Source organism: Mustelus asterias, chromosome 7 (assembly GCF_964213995.1).
Source record: "Mustelus asterias chromosome 7, sMusAst1.hap1.1, whole genome shotgun sequence".
Lineage (NCBI taxonomy): Eukaryota > Metazoa > Chordata > Chondrichthyes > Carcharhiniformes > Triakidae > Mustelus > Mustelus asterias.
In genome coordinates this window covers 7,499,831-7,518,481 of record NC_135807.1, presented here as the reverse complement: position 1 = coordinate 7,518,481, position 18,651 = coordinate 7,499,831, and the positions used below count along the sequence as shown (strand labels likewise).

Here is an 18,651-nt window from a genome sequence, read left to right as displayed (position 1 = left end):
TGCTCCTATCTTCTATGTTTCTATGACATCACTGGGTAAAGAAACATTCAAAGATGTGCGGGTTAGGTGGATTGGCTATACTAAATTGCCCCTTAGCGTCAGGGACTAGCAAGGTAAATACAAAGGGTGACAGGGGGGTAGGACCTGCGTGGGATTGTGGTCAGTGCAGGCTCGATGGGCCGAATAGCTTCCTTCTATGATTCTATGTAAGTAGATCAAATCGGGGGAGGGTGGATAACGGACAAAAGGGAAGGTCTGTGGAGTGGAAGACAGGAGAGAGTAAATGAAGATTTTGTGGGGCAAAGCCAAAGACATTATAATGGGAATAGCGGGAGAATGAGAGGCAGGCTTGTTGCAGTTTACAAATTTCTGAAGAGGCTTGACAGGGGAGATGCTGAGAGGATGTTTCCCCGCGTGGGTGAAATCAAGAACTCGGGGGGGGGGGGGGGGGGGGGGGGTGGGTGGGGGGGGGGGGTTGGAAATACACATAGAATCCCTACAATGCTGAAGGTGGCCATTCGGCCCATCGAGCTTGCACCGACTCTCTGACAGAGCATCTTAACCAGACCTACCTCCTATCCTATCCCCACAACCTCACACATTTACCATGGCCAATCCCCCTAACCTACACATAGAATCATAGAATCCCTCCAGTGCAGAAGGAGGCCATTCGGCCCATCGAGTCTGCACCAACACCAATTCCACCCAGGCTTTATCCCTGCTTAGTTACCCTGCTAAGGAAGAGGAATTAGTCCATGACACTGGCTCATGATTTTGATTTAAACTTCCATTCCGAAACACTTCATTTCATCATGAGGACACAACCTCAGACTAAAGGGATGATGCTTTAAAACAGAGATGAGGAGGAATTTCTTCAGCCAGAGGGTGGTGAATCTGTGGAACTCTTTGCCGCAGAAGGCTGTGGAGGCCGGGTCATTGAGTGTCTTTAAGACAGAGATAGATAGGTTCTTGATTAATAAGGGGATCAGGGGTTATGGGGAAAAGGCAGGAGAATGGGGATGAGAAAAATATCAGCCATGATTGAATGGTGGAGCAGACTCGATGGGCCGAGTGGCCTAATTCTGCTCCTATGTCTTATGGTCTAATGTAATAATACCACAATCTAGATGTTGCAATAGCGTTCTGCATGGAAACTTGGATCACATTGCAAGAATGCAAATGACTAGAGTCTATATTCAGGCAATATATTTAAAACTCATTCCAAATGTCAGCAATTATCTGGAGACTTAAATGCATCTTCTAAAAGGCAGCTCCTTTATATCAAATCTTTATAGCACAGAAACAGGCCATTCAGCCAATCAGGCTTTTGCTGGCATTTACCCCATTCTCCTCATTTCACCCCATCCACAATCCCTTCGATTCCTTTCTCCCTCACGTGTTTACCCATTTCCTGTTTGAATATATTCACGCCCTCAAGCGCTCGCTGTGGGAGTGAGTGTGGTTAACACCGCTGCCTCACAACGCCAGCGACCCGGGTTCGATTCCCGGCTTGGGACACTGTGTGGAGTCTGCACGCTCTCCTCGTGTCTGCGTGGGTTTCCTCCGGGTGCTCTGGTTTCCTCCCACACTCCAAATATGTGTAGGTTAGATGGATTAGCCATGCTAAATGTGAGGGGTCACAGGGATAGGGTGGGGCGGGGGGGGGGGGGGGGGGGGGGGGGGGGCGGGAGAGTGCCTGGGTAACATACTCTGTCAGAGAGTGGGTGTACGGCCTCACCCGACCCGAGATCGGAAAATCCTGCTCGAGGCCAATGGATCTTCCCATTGTCCGCCTCTCGCCCGCTCGGATTCCTGTGGCGGGCGAGAGGCGGTAGAATTCCATCGAATGGGCTGAATGGCCTCCTTCTGCACTGCAGGGATTCGATGATTCTGTGACAATTGTTCAACAATTTTTGTAAAGATATCCTTTCGTTAGATCTGGCGGTAGAAATGCCAAAATCCAAAAAAGTGGGTAAAATAATTTATTTTCTCTCTTGGGAGTGATAAATACAATTTCCATTCAAAACAATTCTCCACATCTCGTTTGATTTGACCAACTCTTAACAGGATAAGTGGCCACCTGCCTACCAACCAACTGACTATCGACCAATGCAACGTTTATTCATCTCCAGATGCGCTGCAGAAATTCCGTCCACTTAATTCTTGTCGTGCAGAAGGAGGCCATTCAGCCCATCGAACCTGCACTGACAAAAATCCCACTTAGGCCCTATCCCCGTAACCCCACATATTTACCCCACTAACCATTTATCCTACGCATCCGGAGACACTAAGGGGCAATTTAGCATGGCCAATGCACCTAACCCGCACACCTTTGGAGTGTGGGAGGAAACCGGAGCACCCGGAGGAAACCCACGCAGACACGGGGAGAACGTGCAAACTCCGCACAGGCAGTGACCCAAGCCGGGATTGGAACCCGGGGTCCCTGGAGCTGAGAGACAGCAGTGCTAAACACTGTGCCGCCCATGTGTTGGTTGCAGAATCAAAAGGAACATGCACCGGAACCCTGCACTGTATTGAACCCCCAATGCAAATTCCCACCATTAAAATATTGTGCTGGTTTTTAGGCTTTAACATCTCCCCCTCCAGCAACGACTGCTTCGATTGTAGAAAATATCTACTCCTGAACTAACTGCACGGTTTTGCTGACTCTCTTTACTGATCTGTAGGTCCCACCTCCAGATTTCCCCGTGACCAAATTTGCCGCGATTGCCGGCTCGGTATAAAAGCTGGAAGCCGGCAAGCCTCCTGCTGCTGAACCAACCGGCCGCCTCACTACAACATTCTTCTGGATTAGAGGCACCAGACCGACCGATGGTTCGGTGATCGCGCCTTGTGTCTCTCCTGCACTCGACCTAACTGATCGAGCCGTGATCACGTTTTTCTGGATTCGAGGTATGGATCCCAATGGTGGGTTGAGGATCATGTCAGGAATCTCCCCTGCACTCGAATTAACCGACCTGGTCTCTACCACACTTTTCCAGGCGGCAGGAAGTCCGGCACCAGAGTCGAATTTGGTTGGTGCCGTCATTTCCTGCGGCAGTGCCGGGTCAGTGATCGAGGGCGGGCCCCACCATTCCTCGGCGCCCGATACGGTGCTTGCCACTGCTTTACTCTGGACTGACAGCGGGTCAACCAGCCCTGCCGGTTCCCCCCGGCTGGGATTAATGGTTGTGGTCACCACGACGTGTCTCTGGACAGGGGCCGGTGGTTCCTTGGTCACACCCCGCAGCTGCATGGTCTCGGAGAAAACGGATTCTTGCAGCATCTCCGAACCCAGCGGCGGCGCAGAATCGATGGTGGCCGTCAGCTCTGGGGCCCTGGATTGGTGGGCGGCCGAGTGTTGGCTTTCACGGCGGCCCCCGCAGATCTCAGCTAGGGTCCTGAACTTTGGATCCAGGTCATCCAGGAAGGAGTCACCCTCGACGACATCCTCCAAGCAGGCGCAGCTGCCAAGGGAGCCAGTGGGCGAATTATTCCCTTCGCTGCTGTAAACCAGCAAAATGTCGCGTGCTGCATGAGACTCGCTGTCTGCGGTGGAGGCCAACAACTTCTGAAACACAGCAAGGACGGGAAAATTAAAAACAACACCGTTTTTCCGATTAGATACCTTTCCATTCCGCGGTACGGTGGCACAGTGGTTAGCACTGCTGCCTCACAGCTCCAGGGACCCGGGTTTGATTCCCGGCTTGGATCACTGTCTGTGTGGAGTTTTCACGTTCTCTCCATGTCTGCGTGGGTTTCCTCCGGGTGCTCCAGTTTCCTCCCACAGTCCAAAGATCATGCAATAGAATCTTAGAATCCCTACAGTGCAGAAGGAGGCCATTTGGCCCCTCGACTCTGCACCGACGACAATCCCACCCTATCCTCGCAACCCCACATATTTACCTCGCTAATCCCTCTAACCTTCACATCCTGGGACATTAAGGGGCAATTTTAGCATGGCCAATCAGCCTAACCCGCACATCTTTGGACTGTGGGAGGAAACCGGAGCACCCGGAGGAAACCCACGCAGACACGAGGAGAACGTGCAAACTCTCCACAGACAGTGACCCAAGGCCGGGAATTGATGTGCGGGTTAGGTGGATGGGCCATGCTGAATTGCCCCTTCGTATCAGGGGGAGTAGCTAGGGTAAATGCATGGGGTTATGGGGTAGGGCCTGGGTGGGATTGTGGTCGGCGCAGACGCGATGGGCCGAATGGGCTCCCTCTGCACTGTCGGGATTCTATGTCTTGAACATAAAGTTAGCTCACTTTCGAGATCTTTGAAGAAAAATTAAGATTTAAGATAAAGGATTAAAATAAAAGGTTGGGATGAAATAATGTGAAGAATGGATTGAAAGAGGAATTGAGAAGAGTGGATCAGTTGGATGGGGTTTCTGATATGCAAATTAGCTCACCCGCAGGAAAACACGTGCTCACTGAAATGACTAAGTGGGTAAAGAATGGAGTAAATAATTGGTGCTGGAATTGTGGACGAGGTTAGGTAAAAATGGAGAGCTAAGAATACAGCTCACACCGATATATTAAAAGCCTGGTCCAGAGGAATGGTGAGATAGAAGAACATCAAAGGCGATAAACAGTATATCCGGGGCAGGGAGGAGGAAGAGGAGCCAATGGCTGGCAAGCAGCCAAGTCTATAACCACTGCTGCGAAGTTGGTCTGTAAAACTGTCTGTTAAAAAGGTGGTGTTTTCTTTCTGTACAATGCAGGTGCAAATGCGGTACACAGACTGAAACATTGTGTCGCGAGGCCAGCCAGCAGTGTTGCCAAGACAACAGGCTGGTTTTGAATTTTGTCCAATCAGTTTAAACTAGGCACTTGGCTAACAGTAGCCTATTAGATTTAAATTTGATGCTTTGGTAACCTGAGAACCAAGCCAATTGCGGGGATGTTGGCATGTCTTCAGGGGTGTAAGAGACAGCTCTCAGCTTGAGAGAGAGAGACAGCAACTGCTCTCTCTGCCACAACTAATAGCTTTTAGCTCAAAGCCTCACCTGGAAAGAAAAGGTACCAAAAGAAGCCAGAGATTCCAGGCAGAAGATTCCGGAAGATAAAACCTGGTTGTACTTTTGAAAGTGACTAAAAAACTCAATTTCTTTTGTTAATAAGTGGGAATTGGATTTATCCAAACAGCATTTTATTAGAATGGTGTTTTATTTGGTTTGTTAATAGTTTAGTTAACCTGTTCACTGATAGTTAGATAAATAAAGTGTTACTTATTGATTTTACACAGAGAATCTCAGGTAATTATTACCTGCTGAAGAGCAGATCATACTATTTCTCACACTCAGTTTAACAGAAATGAGGCGAGGTACTCCTCTTTGTGTGGTTAGGTATTAGCTCTCAGAGACGGGATCAACCTCCCCTTTATAACACCCACGCCCAGCTGAGAAGCGGAACTCTCCCAAAAGACAAGAATTCCAGCCTCAAAGCCACTGGTTTAAAAAACCCCCGAGGAAGTCTATGCTGGACAGATGGAAGACTCTCCATGCCTAAGGTAACTCGTGGGTGGTAACTATTTGCCGGTTTTAATTCACAGAGGTGTACCGCGTGGGATGTTGTTTTAGGACAAGGGACAGGGGGAGGCGTTGGCGTAGCGGTATTGTCACTGGGCTAGTAATCCAGAGACCCAGGATAATGCTCTGGGGATCCACGGCAGATGGTGGAATTTGAACGCAATAAAAATCTGGAATTAAAAGTCTAATAATAATGACCATGAAACTATTGTCGATTGTTGGTTCACCATTGCCTTTTAGGGAAGGAAATCTGCCGTCCTTACCTGGTCTGGCCTGCATGTGACTCCAGAGTCACAGCAGTATGTTTTACTCTCAAATGCCCTCTGGAATAGAGGGCAGTTAGGGATGGGCAATAAACGCTGGCCCAGCCAGCGACACTCCCACATGAATGAATAAAGAAATCTCAGATTTCAGGAATGCAGATCGACGGGAATGGGCTTAATTTCATAAGATACCGTGTGCTTGTAGCCATTATTGTAATTAAGTGCACTGAGTCTTATATTGTAGTATTTCTTGTGTGTTTCTTTTAAGTTAATAAATATTATTTTATGATTGATTACCACCAGGTATTACTTTTCCTCACTGGTCTGCATATCTTTCCTCACATTATACCAAATTGAACGTATACACCACTGTAAGAGCGACTGAATAGATTAAGTAAAATGGGGGGATAGTGCTAAACCTCGGCATTAGAGGAATGAGCACATGGTGGTCAAATGCTCTACTTCAAGGACCTAAGATCAGCAGAACTTCCCAGCTAGCTGTTTCCTTGTTAGAGAAACAGACAACCTTTAGCTAAGGGATAACAGATTCTGGGTGAATGTTGTTCTTTGTACTGACTAACTGAATAGGCAGTCTGTATCTGTGACTTAGTGGACTTCTCCCTGTGAGAGCTGCATTAGAGGAGAGTGCTGCTTCAGAGGATTCTCTGGGGTAGTTCCCTCCATGCATGAATTATGAATAAATGATTTTAACCTGTCCCTGGGTCTCTTGTAGTTATTTGTGGTTTATTGAAACAACCACCAAGAACAAGTTACCCTTCTGAAGGGAGAGGGTGAACAGCCAGAGGTACATATTGGTACTAACGACATAGGCAGGAAGAGTGATGAGGTCCTGCAGCAGCAGTTCAGGGAGTTAGGTAGAAAGTTAAAAAGCAGGACCTCGAGGGTTGTAATCTCAGGATTACTCCCTGTGCCACGTGCCAGTGAGGCTACGAATAGGAAGATAGTGCAGCTCAACACGTGGCTAAACAGCTGGAGTAGGAGGGAGGGTTTCAGATATCTGGACCACTGGGGTCTCTTCCAGGGCAGGTGGGACCTGTACAAGAAGGACGGGTTGCATCTGAACTGGAAGGGCACAAATATTCTGGCCGGGAGGTTTGCGAGTGCCACACGGGAGGATTTAAACTAGTTTGGCAGGGGGATGGGAACCAAAGCAATGGTGAATTAGCTGAAGGGGAACCAGAGAGTAGGGCCAGTAAGACTCAGAGAAACAGCAGGCAGGGTGGGATTGCTAATCAGAGAGGGTCTGGTGGACTGAAGTGCATTTGTTTCAATGCGAGAAGTGTAACAGGTAAGGCAGATGAACTTGGAGCTTGGATTAGTACTAGGAACTACGATGTTGTTGCCATTACAGAGACTTGGTTAAGGGAAGGACAGGATTGGCAGCTTAACATTCCAGGATACAGATGTTTCAGGTGGGATAGAGGGGGATGTAAAAGGGGTGGGGGAGTTGCACTACTGGTTAAGGAGAATATCACAGCTGTACTCTGGGAGGACACCTCGGAGGACTCATACAGCGAGGCAATATGGGTAGAGCTCAGGGATAGGAAAGGTGTAGTCACAATGTTGGGGGTTTACTATAGGCCACCCAACTGCCAGCGGGAGGTTGAGGAACAGATATGTAGGCAGATTTTGGCAAGGTGTAAAAGTAACAGGGTTGTTTTGGTGGGAGATTTTAATTTCCCCCATATTGACTGGGACTCACTTAGTGCTAGGGGTGTGGATGGGGCAGAGTTTGTAAGGAGCATCCAGGATGGCTTCCTGAAACAGTATGTAGACACTCCAACTAGGGAAGGGGCCGTACTGAACCTGGTATTGGGGAATGAACCCGGCCAGGTGGTCGATATTTCAGTAGGGGAGCAGTTCGGGAACAGTGACCACAATTCAGTAAGCTTTAAGGTACTGATGGATAAAGATAAGTGTAGTCCTCAAGTGAAGGTGCTAAATTGGGGGAAGGCTAATTACAACAATATTAGGCAGGAACTGAAGAATGTAGATTGGGGGCAGATGTTTGAGGGCAAATCAACATCTGGCATGTGGGAGGCGTTCAAGTGTAAGTTGATAGGGATTCAGGACCGGCACATTCCTGTAAGGATGAAGGATAAGTATGGCAAGTTTTGGGAACCTTGGATAACGAGAGATATTGTGAGCCTAGTCAAAGAGAAAAAGGAAGCATTTGTCAAGGCTAGGAGGCTGGGAACACTCGAAACAAGTGTGAAATACAAGGAAAGTAGAAATAAACTTAAGCAAGGAGTAAGAAGAGCTAAAAGGGGTAATGAAAAAGCATTGGCCAGCAGGATTAAGGAAAATCCCACGGCTTTTTACACATATATAAAGAGTAAGAGGGTAGCCAGGGAGAGGGTTGGCCCACTTAAGGACAAGGGAGGGAATCTGCGCGTGGAGCGAGAGGAAATGGGTGAGGTATTAAATGAGTACTTTGCGTCAGTATTCACCAAAGAGAAGGACTTGGTGGATGATGAGTCTGGGAAAGGATGTGTAGATAGTTAGAGTCATGTTGAGATCAAAAAGGAGGAGGTATTGGGGTTCTTGAGAAACATTAAGGTAGACAAGTCCCCAGGGCCTGATGGGATATACCCCAGAATAATGAGAGGGGTAAGGGAGGAAATTGCTGGGGCGTTGAGAGAAATCTTTGTATCCTCACTGGCTACAGGGGAGGTCCCAGAGGATTGGAGAATAGCCAATGTTGTTCCTTTGTTTAAGAAGGGTAGCAAGAATAATCCAGGTAATTACAGGCCGGTGAGCCTTACATCAGTGGTAGGGAAATTATTGGAGAGGATTCTTCGAGACAGGATTTATTCCCACTTGGAAATAAGTGGACGTATTAGTGAGAGGCAACATGGTTCTGTGAAGGGGAGGTCGTGTCTCACGAACATGATCGAGTTTTTTGAGGAAGTGACAAAGATGATTGATGAGGGTAGGGCAGTAGATGTTGTCTACATGGACTTCAGTAAGGCCTTTGGCAAGGTCGCTCATGGCAGACTGGTGCAGAAGGTGAAGTCGCATGGGATCAGAGGTGAGCTGGCAAGGTGGATACAAAACTGGCTCAGTCAAAGAAGACAGAGGGTAGCAGTGGAAGGGTGCGTTTCTGAATGGAGGGCTGTGACAAGTGGTGTTCCTCAGGGATCAATGTTGGGACCTTTGCTGTTTGATATATATATATATATATATAAATGATTTGGAGGAAAATGTAACTGGATTGATTAGTAAGTTTGCGGACGACACAAAGGTTGGTGGATTTGCGGATAGCGATGAGGACCATCGGAGGATACAGCAGGGTATAATCAGTTGGAGACTTGGGCGGAGAGATGGCAGATGGAGTATAATCCGGACAAATGTGAGGTTATGCATTTTGGAAGGTCTAATACAGATAGGAAATATGCAGTAAATGGCAGAACCCTTAAGAGTATTGATAGGCAAAGGGATCTGGGTGTACAGGTACACAGGTCACTGAAAGTGGCAATGCAGGTGGAGAAAGTAGTCAAGAAGGCATACGGCATGCTTGCCTTCATTGGCTGGGGTATTGAGTTTAAACATTGGCAAGTCATGTTGCAGCTTTATAGAACCTTGGTTAGGCCGCACTTAGAATATAGTGTTCAATTCTGGTCGCCACACTACCAGAAGGATGTGGAGGCTTTGGAGAGGGTACAAAAAAGGTTTACCAGGATGTTGCCTGGTATGGAGGGCATTAGCTATGAGGAGAGGTTGGAGAAACTTGGTTTGTTCTCACTGGAACGACGGAGTTTGAGGGGAGACCTGATAGAAGTCTACAAAATTATGAGAGGCATGGACAGAGTGGATAGTCAGAAGTTTTTTCCCAGGGTGGAAGAGTCACTTACTAGGGGGCATAGGTTTAAGGTGCGAGGGGCAAGGTTTAAAGGAGATGTACGAGGCAGATTTTTTACACAGAGAGTAGTGGGTGCCTGGAACCCGTTGCCGGGGGAGGTAGTGGAAGCGGATACGGTAGTGACTTTTAAGGAGCGTCTTGACAAATACATGAATAGGATGGGAATAGGGGGATATGGTCCCCCGAAGGGTAAGGGGTTTTAGTTAAGTCGGGCGGCATGGTCGGTGCAGGCTTGGAGGGCCGAAGGGCTTGTTCCCGTGCCGTAATTTTCTTTGTTCTGGGTTTTGGGATACCCTCCCATTTAATATCGTGGGGGTGCTTAACATTACAACCGCTCCCTGCTAGTTTCAACAAGACGGTGTAGATGGAGAAGGAACAACTACAACACTGATTTTAACAAAAATAATGGCAATATTGGCCTTAAAGGGGCTGTTCTGGCTGAGTTAAGCATGCTGGGATTTTTGGTCAACTTATAATTAGAAACAGATGTGAATCGTAAAGTTGCTGTGAGCCATGACCTGTTCTGGGAACTGTAACCTGAAGCTTATTGTGTTAACTTCCAAATAAGGGAAGTTGTTCATGTTGAGCATTGCTGGCATTGAGTTTTATTGGTTTTATTTGAGCTACATGCAATCTGAACCAAGCATAATTTCATTGGCTGCTTGAGTCATGGGATCAGTTTCTGGTTACACAATTGGCTGGATATCAGAGAACCTTCTGGAAGCATGTGAAAGAATTTGTCGCTAAAAGACATGTACAGTCCTTTGTCTCTAGCGACATCTCTAGAGGTTCACCATCACAGAAATGTGCTCTGAGGAACATCTTCAGAGGATAAAAATCATAGAAAATCATAGAAACCCTACAGTGCAGAAGGAGACCATTCGGCCCATCGAGTCTGCACTGACCACAATCCCACCCAGGCCCTACCCCCATATTTACCAGATATACATATTTACCCGTTAATCCCTCTAACCTACACATCTCAGGACACTAAGGGGCAATTTTAACATGGCCAATCAACCTAACCCGCACATCTTTGGACAGTGGGAGGAAACCGGAGCACCCAGAGGAAACCCACGCAGACACGAGGAGAATGTACAAACTCCACACAGACAGTGACCCGAGCCGGGAATCGAACCCAGGTCCCTGGAGCTGTGAAGCAGCAGTGCTAACCACTGTGCTACCGTGCCGCCCTGAAGATTCTACTTCAGGAACGGACTGGGCTAATTCTTTTTAAACCGGGTAGTATCTATTCTCAGTTAAAGAACGAGAGTTAATGTTCAGTTAAGAGTTAAAGTTCAGTAAAAGATTTAGAAGAGTTGCAACTGTTTAAGTTTGAGTTGGTACCTAAAGCGTTAAACAAAGGGAGATTGTTGAATGAGTTAAGAATTGGTCTGGTCTTTATTTGCCATCTTAAACAGGACTGCTTGGAGGGTGTTTAAAATAATAGCCGAATAATAACAGGAAGTGTAATGTCGCTGGTTATAAAATTTTAAGGATCGACAAGTAATAAAAGACTTGCATTTCCATAGCGCCTTTCACTACCAAGTGCTTTACAGTCAATGAAGCACTTTTGAAGTGTAGCCGCTGTTGCAATGTAGAGAATATATGCACAGCAAGATCCCACAAACAGCAAAGTAATGATATTACTTGTTGTGATATTGAAAAACGCATAAGTAATGGCCAGGGTATCAGGGGATGACTTTCCTGCTCTTCCCTCAAAAGAGTTAAGGGTCTTTTACACCCAGCGGGGCAAGCAGATTGGGCCGCAGTTTAACATCCCATCTGAAAGACGGCATCTCCAACAGTGCAAGCACTCCCTTGGCACTGCTGTGGAGCGCCAGCCTTCATTCCATGCTCAATGCCTGGTGTGGGGCTTGAACTGGGAAACCTTGCGACTGAGAGGCAAGGAAGAGCCAGAAAGGATGCCGAAGGGGCTTGTGGTAAGGCGGAGGACAATTAGGAAGCGAAAGGGGAATGGTTATAGGCAAATCAGTGGGGGGTGGAGTGGAGAGGAAAGATTAATGGACTGCTCGGAAACACGGGAGCAGAGCATGATGAAGAGAAGGCTTCGATTACTCAGCAAGTGGTTATGATCTGGAATGCGGTGCCGGAAAGAGCTGTGAAAGCGGATTGGATAATAACTCTCAAAAGGGAATTGGATCACTCCATAGAGGAACGTCATGGGTAAAAGGGGGAGTGGGAATGATTCATGGCTCATCCAGGGAGTCAGCACCATGGCGATGGGCCGAATGCCCAATGTGATAATGTCTGCTTACTCATTAATATATTGTTAAAATGGGATATCGGTAGAACTCATTAATATATTGCTAAAATATGATGCCTGCTTACCTCATTAATATATTGGTTCATGAAGGCTTTATAAGAACCTTCTAATATTCTTCCGCTTGACCATGGTCTACTCCAATTGTGATTCCTTGCTGAGCTTCCAGTTGACTTGTAGTGAACAGTTCCGTCACGAATTGAAATGTGTTGCCCTGAGCCCACATCAGAAACTTGGTGATCAGAATCCGTCCACTTGCGTCCCTCGTGCCTCCCATCCGTTTGCACGACACTGGATACCACAATTCTGCCGGTTCCTCCCATTCCGCCAGATCCTGTCATTCCGTAGGATGTGGCCATTCCGCCAGATGCTGCCATTCCGTAGGATGTGGCCATTCTGTCAGATGCTGCCATTCCGTAGGATGTGATCATTCTGTCAGATCCTGCCATTCCATCGCTGTCAATCATTCCCTTTGCTTTTAGACTCATTCCCAACTGCTCCTCCGCAGGAATCAGTGGCACAATCTGTATTGGACAACAATGAATCCACTCATTACTTTCAATAGGTCTAACCCTATCTAAGATATAAAGTTGCACAGAACCGTAGTGGGTCGGATCTCAAGCAATGACAAGACAGAGTGCAGGAATGAGATAGAGAATCTGGTGAACTGGTGCGGCAACAATAATCTCTCCCTCAATGTCAACAAAACGAAGGAGATTGTCATCGACTTCAGGAAGCATAAAGGAGAACATGCCCCTGTCTACATCAACGGGGATGAAGTAGAAAGGGTCAAGAACTTCACGTTTTTAGGCGTCCAGATCACCAACAACCTGTCCTGGTCCCCCCATGCCGACACTATAGTTACGAAAGCCCACCAACGCCTCTACTTTCTCAGAAGACGAAGGAAATTTGGCATGTCAGCTACGACTCTCACCAACTTTTACAGATGGTTGTATCACAGCTCGGTATGGCTCCTGCTTTGCCCAAGAGTGCAAGAAACTACAAAAGGTTGTGAATGTAGCCCAATGCATCATGCAAACCAGCCTCCTATCCATTGACTCTGTCTACACTTCACACGGCCTCGGAAAAGCAGCCAGCAATATTAGGACCTCACGCACCCCGGACATTCTCTCTTCCGCCTTCTTCCGTCGGGAAGAAGATACAAAAGTCTGAGGTCACGTACCAACCGACTCAGGAACAGCTTCTTCCCTGCTGCTGTCAGACTTTTGAATGGACCTACCTTGCGTTAAGTTGATCTTTCTCTACACCCTAGCTACGACTGTAACACTACATTCTGCACTCTCTCATTTCCTTCTCTATGAACGGTATGCTTTGTCTGTATAGCACGCAAGAAACAGTACTTTTCACTGTATGTTAACACATGTGATAATAATAAACCAAATCCAATCAAATCAAAGAAGCATGTGATGAATCTGGATTCCTGGGCTAAGGGGCCTGTCCTATGTTGAGAGGCTGAATAAATTAGGCCTATATTCTCTGGAGTTCAGACGAATAAGAGATAATCTCATTGAAACATTCAAGATTCTGAAGGAGCTTGACAGGGCAGACGCTGAGAGATTGTTTTCTGTTGGTCCAGGAATCTAAAACACAGGGGCACAGTCTCAGGATGAGAGGGTGGATCATTTAGCACTGAGCTGAGGAGAAATTTCTTCACTCAAGGATGTGAATCCTTGGAATTCTCAACCCCAGAGGGCTGTAGATGCTCCATCGTTGAATATATTTAAGGTTGGAAAGGTCTTTAGCAAGGCCTCTGACAAGGTCCCGTATGGCAGGCTAGGTGGAAGGTTAGGTGACATGGGATCCAGGGAGAGCCGGCAAATTGGATTCAAAATGGGCTCGATGGTAGGAAGCAGAGGGTGATGGTCGATGATTGTTCCTCGGACTGGAGGCCTGTGACTAGTGATGTGCCTCAGGGGTCAGTGTTGGGAACCTTGTTATTCCTTATTTATATAAAAGATTTGGATGTGAATATACAAGGCATGGTTTAGTTTAGTTTATTGATTATTGTCACAAGTAGGCTTACATTAACACTGCAATGAAGTTACTGCGAAAATCCCCCTAATTGCCACAGTCCGGCGCCAGTTCGGGTACATTGAGGGAGAATTTAGCACGACCAATGCACCTAACCAGCACGTCTTTCGGACTGTGGGAAGAAATCCATGCAGACACGAGGGGAATGTATAAACTCTACACAGACAGTAACCCAAGCCGGGAATCAGACCCGGGTCCCTGACGTTGTGAGGCAGCAGTGCTAACCACTGTGCCATCGTGCCGTGGTTAGTAAGTTTGCAGATGATACTAAAGGAGGAAGAATTGTTGATAGTGAAGAAGGTTATCAAAAATTACAGGGGATCTTGATCACTTAGGGAAGTGGACCAAGGATTGGCAAATGGATTTCAATACAGATAAGTGTGAGGTGTTGCATTTTGGAAAGTCAAACCAGGGTAGGATTTATCCAGTGAACGGTAGGACCCTAGGGAATGTTGAGGAACAGAGGGACCTAGGAGTGCAAGTATATAGTTCGTTGCAAGTGCCGTCACAGGTAGACAGGGTGGTGAAGAAGGCATTTAGCACACTGGCCTTCATCAGTCAGGGCATTGAGTGTAGGAGTTGGGACATTATGTTACAACTGGGACCAAACTCTGTGACCTGGGCCTCGGCACCTCCCTCTGCGACTGGATCCTGAACTTCCTAACTCACAGACCACAATCAGTAAGGATAAGCAACGACACCTCCTCCATGATCATCCTCAACACCAGTGCCCCACAAGGCTGTGTTCTCAGCCCCCTACTATACTCCTTATACACCTATGACTGTGCAGCCAAATTCCCCTCCAATTCGATTTTCAAGTTTGCTGACGACACCACTGCAGTGGGTCGGATCTCAAACAATGATGAGATGGAGAACAGGAATGAGCTAGACAATCTGGTGAACTGGTGCAGCAACAATAATCTTTCCCTCAATGTCAACAAAATGAAGGAAATTGTCATCGACTTCGGGAAGCATAAAGGAGAACATACCCCTGTCTACATCAATGGAGACGAAGTAGAAACTGTCGAGAGCTTCAAGTTTTTAGGTGTCCAGATCACCAACAACCTGTCCTGGTCCCTCCATGCCGACACTATAGTTAAGAAAGCCCACCAACACCTCTACTTTCTCAGAAGACTAAGGAAATTTGGCATGTCAGCTATGACTCTCACGAACAGCTGCACCATAGAAAGCATTCTTTCTGGTTGTATCACAGCTTGGTATGGCTCCTGCTCTGCCCAAGACCGCGAGGAACTACAAAGGGTTGTGAATGTAGCCCAATCCATCACACAAACCAGCCTCCCATCCATTGACTCTGTCTACACTTCCCGCTGCCTCGGCAAAGCAGGCCAGCATAATTAAGGACCCCACGCATCCCAAACATTCTCTCTTCCACCTTCTTCCTGAGGTCATGTACCAAAATGACTCGAGAACAGCTTCTTCCCTGTTGCTGTCAGACTTTTGAACGTACTTACCTTGCATTAAGTTGATCTTTCTGTACACCCTAGCAAAGACTGTAACACTACATTCTGTATTCTCTCGTTTCTATCTCTATGAAAGTTATGATTTGTCTGTATAGCGCGCAAGAAACAATACTTTTCACTGTATGTCAATGCGTGACAATAATAAATCAAATCAAATTGTATAAGTCATTGGTGAAGCCACACTTGGGAGTATTGTGTACAGTTTTGGTCACTCTGTTATAGGAAACATATTGATAAACTGGAAAGAGCGCAAAGAAGATTTATGAGGATGTTGCCAGGACTATTAGGCCTGAGTTATAGGGAGAGGCTGGCCAGGCTAGGACTTTATTCCTCGGAATGTAGGAGAGTAAGGGGTGACCTTACTGAGGTGTGTAAAATCATGAGGGCATCGATAGGATGGACGCACACAGTCTTTTTCCCAGGGAAGGGGAATTGAAAACTAGAGGGTGTAGGCTTAAGGTGAGAGGGGAAAGATTTAAAAAGGGACCCGAGGGGCAACTTCTTCACGCAGAGGGTGGTGCGTGTATGGAATGAGCTGCCAGAGGAAGTGGCTGAGGAAGGTTCAATAGCAACATTTAAAAAGCATTTGGATAAGTACCTGGATGGGGAAGGACTAGAGGGATATGGGCCAAACGGGACTAGCTGGGACGGCACCATGGTCGGCACGGACCAGTTGGACTGAAGGGCCTGTTTCCATGCTGTAAACCTCAATGACGGCCCTCGGGCGACAGGGATGGGCCATAAATGCTGGCCAGTCAGCATCACCCATGTCCCACCAATGAATTTTTAAAAAATTCTCTACTGGAGGAGGCTTTATAAGGCATGCCTGACCAAAGCAAAACCGGAGATAAGAGCTAAAATGAACATGATTACAAACCGTGTCGACCGTTCCTCCACCTTCGAAGTTGCCTTCTCCGAGGGATCCTTTCGGCAGGTCAGATATTGCAATAAAGCCTCTTTTACCACCAACTCCGCCACCACATTGGCAAAACAGCAGCAGCAGGGGAACAACTGTAAAGTCACAATTAGGATAGTGAATCAAACATGACGCGTCTCTAAGATAAGGTTATTATTTTTACAATAAACAACTGCAGACGAATGGCTGGCTGATTGAATCAAACAACAGGTTCTGAATTGAACCAGCCCTTGCTTGCAAAGCCCAAAATAAAACGTCTATGGTTAGAGGCGATTCCTCGATGGGGCAGCACTTGCTGAACAATACTGAGTGTGCTTATAGCCACACTGACAACTCATTTAGACAATTTAGAATAATCAGTTGAGCTTGTAACGTGAATCACTTACACTTGCTAAAGCAACGTGCATTCACACACACTGATCTGCCCTTTGCGAGATTGAGGAACTTGTTCAAGCATCACTCCTTTTTTTAGCCATGATGTGGAGATGCCGGCGTTGGACTGAGGCTGGCACGATTCAATCACCACCTGACGAAGGAGCAGTGCTCCGAAAGCTCGTGATACCAAATAAACCTGTTGGACTTTAACCTGGTGTTGTGAGACTTCTTACTGTGTCCTTTTTTTAGAATAGCCGGGAGCTTGGGGAGCCTACGCGTTCTCCACGGCAATGCCTCGGCCAATCAGAATTGACCTGTCAACCAATCAGCACCCTTTCTCCCTGTGCCAGAAACTGTTGTGATCACTTTATCAGCATTTCCCCTTTTTACCACTGCGTTCGCCGATCAGGAATCGGGCCGAAATGGACATGCTAAATAAAAGACTGTTTCGGGCGCTCCAGCTGCTGAAGAAGTTAGTTCAGAGCTTCCAACGGCTCTCTGACTCAGATTGGTGGTTATGTTGGGGGGTGGGGGTGGGGTGGGGGGTTGCAGGGGGGTCTGCTGCCATTCTGCAGGCAATCGGTGGGGGGGAAGGGGGCAGCGATCGGTCTGGGTAGCGGGGGCGTGGATAAAAGGAGACAGTTATGCTGTGGGGGTGGGGTGATGTCTGTGGGGGTCATCGCTCCCGCTTTTCGCTCCCGGGCCACTTTCTCCGCTTCCTGCAGCCTGGGAGCAGTCAGACACGGGCGCGCTTTTTCAAATTTTTTTCTTACTGCGCATGCGCAGTTCAGAGCTCCGATCGTTTTGGGCGCGCTAAGCCCCGCCCACAGTACGATTCAAACTCGTGATTTTTTTTCAGGCTAAGTGCGTATGGGGGCGCCTGAGAACAGATTCCCAAGTCGGATCTGAATTGTGCCCAGATTCAGCACTTAGAATGAAAATGGTAAAATCAGGCCCAAAGAATAGTGTTTTATTGGGTTTGTTGATGGTGAGTTAATCTGTTCACTGTTAGTTAGATAAATAAAGTTTTACTTGTTGATTTTATAGAGAGTGTTTCAAGTAGCTATTTAGACTAAACCACAAAAAGTTGCTGAGGAGCCGATCGTAACACTTCCCATTTACTTTTAACAGATTATGAGGCGAGTGGTTAGGTGTTATTTTCTCAGAGGGGGGATCGACCTCCCCTTTATAACAGTCTTCCCAAAGTTTAACCACAGCAAACTGCAGCTTATCCGGGACCGGATGTCGGACAAGGGGACTGATAAAGTCAGGGCAGCGGAGAGGCCGTGTTGATGTGGCAGAGTTCTGTGGTCACCATGTGGAACCGGTTGCCAGATTATATTGTCTGCCGTGTCTTCATAACGATATAAAGACACCAATCATTCAGGGGCTGGGTAAACACGTTCTCGGATCATTTACTGAGGCTGGACACATAAGAATACATAACACACTTCCCTCCTAGTGATGAGGAGCTGCTTTCCCTGAAAGGCATCGCCAAGGGACAGGACGCAGATGGGAAAGAGGGCCAGGAGTGAGGATTGATCTTTGGACAATTTCACCGGTTATAGTGCGAGGAGTGTGAAGCAAAGCCATTGCTGGGAATGATTTTGGGAATAATTAGTTTAGTGGAACAAAACAAGGGCTGAACAATAGAGGAGAGATGGCAAACTGAAGGTACTTGGGTGGTGGGGGAGGGGGAAGAGGGGAGATGAGGATATGTCTCACATATTGTGTTGGTCCAGATGGATAGGGAAAGCAGATTCAAGATTCAGAACATTAAATGGGGGGAAAAACTTGCAAGAGTGTCAAATAATTGGAAAGATCTTTCAAACAGCCAGCATGATGGGTCATAAAATCCCC

At 47.2% G+C, this 18,651-nt stretch overlaps 1 protein-coding gene across 1 annotated transcript in view; it reads right to left on the bottom strand.

Moving 5' to 3' along the window:
* Positions 1 to 1,664: 1,664 nt before the first annotated feature.
* LOC144495552 (desmoglein-2-like) overlaps positions 1,665 to 18,651 on the bottom strand; it is a 93,954-nt gene continuing 76,967 nt past the window's right edge. The window contains exons 14-17 of the mRNA XM_078215643.1: positions 16,378 to 16,511; positions 12,388 to 12,491; positions 12,036 to 12,279; positions 1,665 to 3,571 (exon numbers count right to left, since the gene is read on the bottom strand). Coding sequence (XP_078071769.1) covers positions 2,636 to 3,571; positions 12,036 to 12,279; positions 12,388 to 12,491; positions 16,378 to 16,511 — 1,418 coding nt within the window. The 3' untranslated portion in view covers positions 1,665 to 2,635. The remainder of the gene's footprint in view (positions 3,572 to 12,035; positions 12,280 to 12,387; positions 12,492 to 16,377; positions 16,512 to 18,651) is intronic.